General features: G+C 35.2%; 1 protein-coding gene across 1 annotated transcript; it reads left to right on the top strand.

The window, feature by feature from the left end:
- On the top strand, nt 2,354-3,531 carry LOC109712183. Its single transcript, XM_020235608.1, has one exon. The coding sequence runs from the start codon at nt 2,810-2,812 to the stop codon at nt 3,275-3,277; it is 468 nt and encodes a 155-aa protein (XP_020091197.1). The 5' UTR covers nt 2,354-2,809; the 3' UTR covers nt 3,278-3,531.

Below are 6,036 nucleotides of genomic sequence, written 5' to 3'. Positions count from 1 at the left end.
TATAGTAGCATATATATATATATATATATATATATATATATATATATATATATATATATATATATATATATATATATATATATATATATATATATTTATCATTCACTATATTTGCAGGGATCTATAGGAAATTAATCCTAATATTTATTGATTAACAATCTATAATTAAAAATTTAGGTCTCATTTGCTGTCCTGTTTATTTTTTATTTTTTGAAATAACTATTTATATGTAAATAGGTGTAAGAATAGATAGTAGATTGGTTGTAATCTTTTTTTTTAAGATATTTATTAAACAATAAAAAAGTTAAATCTTGGGAATAAATTTTTATATTTTCATAGTTTTTCTTAAATAAATTATTATTTATCACTTAGTTAGATCAATAAGCTAATCAACAGTACCAATAAAATCGAAGCCATTTCTCCAATGTATTAAATTAAATTATATAGAACCTTAACAGCAAACGAGGGTTAGCCTACAAATATGATCTTAAAACATATAAAATGTTTGTGTACAAAAAAATTTTCACTCTAAAATCTATCATTAGGGCTGTTTGGTTCCTCGTAAAACTGCAAAAAAAAAATTTTCGGTGAAAACAAAATTTCGGAGGAAAATAAATTTTACACTTTTAGCGTTTGGTTTATAGGAAAAAAAAAAGTAATTTTTCATTACGATTGTTTGATTGAAAGGAAAAAAAAAAGAAAAAAGTTAGTTATAAATAAAAAATTACTCTATATATATATATATATATATATTATATATATATATATATAGTATTATATAATATTTAGTATATTATATATTTTTAAATTTATATAATAATTATTATTATTATATATTTTAATATTTATAATTTATATTTGAAATAAAATATTTTAAAATATATTGCTACAATAATATATATATATATATATATATAATATATATATATATATATATATATATATATATAGGTCGGCTACTATACTATCGATAGTACAAGCCCTTGGTGTATTATGAGTTTGTCTACTGTTAGATCCCCTTTGATTCATTGTCTATCCGTTAGATCTATACTAATTAAACCAACCACGCCATCTCAACCCTAGGGACCTATTAATTTTATACCGGGGACCGGCTTATCATCCTAACCGCTATCTTTTCATTCAACAGCGCAAAAATCTCATAGTATCAAGGGTTTGATACTATTTGATAAGTATAGTAGCTAATGTGCTTATAGTAGTTTTATATATAGATATATAGTAGTATTATATTTATAATCACTATAAAATAAATTTATATATATATATATATAACTAGGCTGAATACTATTTAATACACACAGTTGACTTGTTGCTATTTAAGGTTTTCTGCCCTTGGATTAAAAGATGTGTGGTGTGATTAAGAATGAATGTAGGGCTCTTATTAAGGTGAGTGTTGTGGTTGGTTAATAGTATAAGTCGAACGGCATTAAAATAATAAAGAAGACTAAATCTACGCGCCAGAAATTTGATAGCACCAAATATTTTGTGTTATCGTAGTGTTATCCACCGAACTATATAAATATAATATCATAATATATATAATATATATAGTATATATAGGTATATGTATTAATAGCACCAAGTTATTGGTCTACCAAGTTTTTGGCCATTGATGTTAAAGCGTTGCGGTTGGATGATGATGTTCCTCTTAAATTGAGGTGGATGGATTGGTTGAATAGTATGATCTAACGGTCGAAAAGATAAAATGAGTAGATCTAACGGCGTGAAAATGATTAAAATTGTAGATCTTAACGGGGGCGGCCTCGGGCGCTACGCCGCGGGCTCAAAAAAATTCGGTAACACCAAGTGCTTCATGCTATTAATAAAATAGTAGTCGCGACCTCTCTCTCTCTCTATATATATATATATATATATATATATATATATATATATATATATATAAAGAGGGAGAGAGAGAGAGAGGTTCATCGTGGACCTCTTCTCACGCGGTTCAAGAGGTGGAGCGAACCTCTGAAAAAATTTTTTTACTAGCCACCAAACACGGGAATTATATTTTTCAACTAAAATAAAATTTTTAGAGTGATTTTACGAGGAACTAAACACACCCTCAGGGATAAAACACCTTAATTAAAAATTAATAACAAAAAAGGACTAGTTAGTAAACAGTAATAAGAAATCTATTTTGCCGCCTCGAGAATTCATGGCTCACAGAGTGCAGTTACACACGGTTCAGGCAATCCGCTCGTCAGAGCGCACAACATGACGTGGATTCCGCCTCTGGCGGGCCCCACCGGGGCCCACCTCGGGCTCCTCAATCATTTTCTGTGGGCCCCAGGCTCTGCTTCGTTACGGGCAGCTACCAACTCCTTTCTTTCTCTCTCTCTCTCTCTCCCCCAGGTAAAACCCGCAGAGAGAGAGACAGAGAGATGCGTGTGTGCAGGAGCAGCGCTAAATATATAGAAAGAAAGATCCCCGCCTCCTCTTCCGCACCCTTACTAGGGAAAAAAAAGGAAAATAAAAAAAAATAAATAAAAAGGTTAAGAGGAGGAGAGAAATCGCTTACGGGAACGCGATTCCTGCGATGATATCGGAGAAGACGAAGCAAAACGCGGCGGCGGCGACGACGACGACGACGACGACGACGACGAGAACGGCGTTTGCGGCGGCGTTGGGGATCGGCGGAGAGGACTCCTACGCCGTATGGGAGAAGGAGCGGTAGCGGAATCGCCCCTCCGAATCGCGTCGTGACCGCTTCCGCTCGGATCGCGGAGGGACCGGCCGCGAAACTCGGGGCCTCGATCGCTAGGGTTTCTGTTGGGGGACGGCGACGATGATGAATGGCGCGGATGCGGCGGCGGCGGAGGAGGCGAAGGGGACGGTTTCGGAGGTGGAGTGGGCGCGGTGCGAGTGCTGCGGGCTGACGGAGGAGTGCACGCCCGCGTACATCTCGAGGGTGCGGGAGCGGCACCTCGGCCGCTGGATCTGCGGGCTCTGCGCGGAGGCCGTGAAGGACGAGATCGGACGGTCGGGGTGGCCCATCTCGACGGCCGAGGCCATCGACCGCCACGCCAGCTTCTTCCGCGCCTTCCGGGCCGTGGCGCCCCCCGACCACGCTGCCCAGCACCTCGTCGCCGCCATCGCCCGCCTCCTCCGCCGCAGCCTCGACTCCGCCCCCGCCCGACTCCCCACGTCTTCCGACGACAGCGGCGCCGCCTCCCGCGCCCGCGCCGTTCCGGAGAACCGCCGCACGGCTTTCGCCCGCTCTCGAACCAGCTGCTTCGCCACTCTCCAAAGCTGAATAAATCAAATAAGAGAGAACTCTCTTCATAAATTTTTACTTGCTTTCTCGTTCCCTGCTTCTTCGAAAATAACTCATTAGAGCTGCGGTAAACAGTAGAGTAAAAATTATAAGCTAGTAATATAACATACTTTGCTATATATATATTATGTGGTTCGTACACTGTAGCTATATAGCGCTTCACTATTTTATGTTCTTCGCATTAATTGCATGATTTTGCGAGTCTAATTATGGGTAGAGCTTTTGTTTTTAAAGCAAGAATAAGATTATAGAATAGTAACTTGAAACCTCGCAAACGCTCCAGAAATAAAAAATTGTTGTTGGGTATATATTCTTTCAACTTTTTCTGTAATTACTATTCAAACATTAGTTAGAAAAATATATATATATATAAAAGGGCTACTAGCTTATGATACTAGAGATAATTAATGTAAAGTTAGGTTGTGTAGATATAATTAAGCCACTGGAGTGTGCAAAATAAGTTAAAAATCTCCGTTTCTACACAGGTATATACATATGTCGTACGTATTTATTGAAGAGATTTAAAGTTATTTTCATTTTTTTTCTCCGGGGTATGAGGAAAGCATTTGAGAAAACTTGATACTGGAAAGTAACTAAGGGCCCGTTTGTTTTGGGGTAAGTGGAGTGATGGAACTCAAGTTCCATCACTTTCGTTATTTGTTTTGGTGTAAGTGAAAAATATAATGTAACTCAAGTTACGTTAGAGCTCCACTTCACCTACTCTCGACTTCCGGCTCTAAAGTACCGAACTCGACTTCCACCACACTCAACCTTCTCTAAACAATTTATTAAACAGTAAAACCTAAACTCTACTTTCTTTATAATGGGTTAGAATTACCTTATTTATAATAAATTAAGATTATCTTTAAATAATAATAAAAAATTTAATTATATAATAGGTTAAATTTTATAGTGATAAATTTATTACTATATTTAGGAGATAATGGGATCCACTTACTTACATCAAAACAAACAATGGAACTCAAAAAACTAATTTTACCAGCACTAAGTTACATCAAAACAAACAGCAGAAGTGATTGAATTTAACTTTCAGTGGTACGAGTTACGTCAAAACAAACAACAGAAAAATAATCACACTTCAGGAAAACTCAAACACCACTACACTTGACTTACGTTGAATCTACAAATTCGTCAATCCAAACGCCCCCTAAGAGCTAACATCATTTCCAACGTAACAGGATTAGTAGTTGATAATTTAATGGAGAAGAAGAATATGGCCCTGTTTGAATATCTGAATCTGAATAAATTATTATATTTATGATTTGGTAGTATAAGCATATTTTACTTACAAAATAATTTATTTTATTCTCTAAAAAAAACTTTAAAATTATGGAATATTAATATTTTATTTTAAATATTTAATAACGGTTCTTGTCTACTAAGATCCTATCTAGATATCAGAATAAGTCATTCGGTTAAGAATTAGGAAGAACCCCACTTGCAAATTAAACATGATAAATTACATATGTCCTAATTTAAAATTTTATTTAAATTTGATCGCTATATATTTGAAATGACTTGCACCGGGCCAACTCGCTCCTTTAATTTGCGTACACGATGATTGCAGTGGTTAAACGGCTCCATATCAAAATTTGTCTCGTACTAATGATTTGTTTGTCTATAATAACAGAGATCTAAAAAAATAATAAGATACATAAATTAAAATAGTCCTCAAATAATTTGTAAGTGTAAATTTTATATCTATCCACAAAGCGTACGGATAGTATTGCCCAACAAAAATATTTATAGGTTCCTCGTATTAATTATAGTATCGACAAGTGTCACTCACATGTGGGAAATATATTTATTTATTTAGGACAAGGTAAACAGTTTTAGGCTTTGATTAATTGGTGGGTTTCATTTGGTGCAACCCTGTAATTAATAATAATATTATAATTTTCCAAAACCAAGCTAGTGGTGCTCCATGCACCCTACCAAAGTAGGGACAATTAAAACCATATCCATAAATTTAAAATATTATATTTTTATTTTTATTTTTAAAAATTATCATATATATTATTTTTGTTAGTTTTAAAAAATTTATAGATATACTACAAGCTAGTCAAAAATTATTGTGTTTTAACTTGAAAAAGACGCTCTTAATTTATATATTCTTTTTGTTATTTTAACTATTTTAGTGATCGGAAAGGATTCAGAGCACATCAAGCAATCAAGGCCTAATGAAGAAAATAGATGGACTGTAATTCGACCACCTCGAGTGAGCTTCATTTATGATAATATTAAAAATAAAATAATTATCATACTAAATAAATAGTTTCCTCTCACTACTGTCAACATCTTGTCGCCATCAGCCATATTCGCTGTGAACATGCTTACTTTGGAAGCATTCTTAGACAATAATTAATCATCACCCTTCTCCTCTGCCATCTTCGCCTTCGTCTCTATTTCCGGCGAAGCGCCAAGTGGCCACAACAATGAGCGGGTCTAAGTTTGCCCTGTTTCTCTCGCTTATTAAGTTTCACAACGCGGATACGATAGAGGATCGAGTTAGTGTGGAGGTGGCGGAGGTAGGATGAGCACTCGAGGCCACCGCTGGTGGTGAAGACATTGCTTGCAATGAGGGACCGGAGGAAGGATCGATGGGATATTTAAGGCACATGGGTATTTTAGTTAGTTCTCAAAATTTTGACCAGAAGATACAAAAGTATAAATATATGGTCCATTTATATGCAAAAATATAATATTAGTAATTTTTT

Source organism: Ananas comosus, linkage group 6 (assembly GCF_001540865.1).
Source record: "Ananas comosus cultivar F153 linkage group 6, ASM154086v1, whole genome shotgun sequence".
NCBI lineage: Eukaryota > Viridiplantae > Streptophyta > Magnoliopsida > Poales > Bromeliaceae > Ananas > Ananas comosus.
This window is presented reverse-complemented; position numbering and strand designations above follow the sequence as displayed.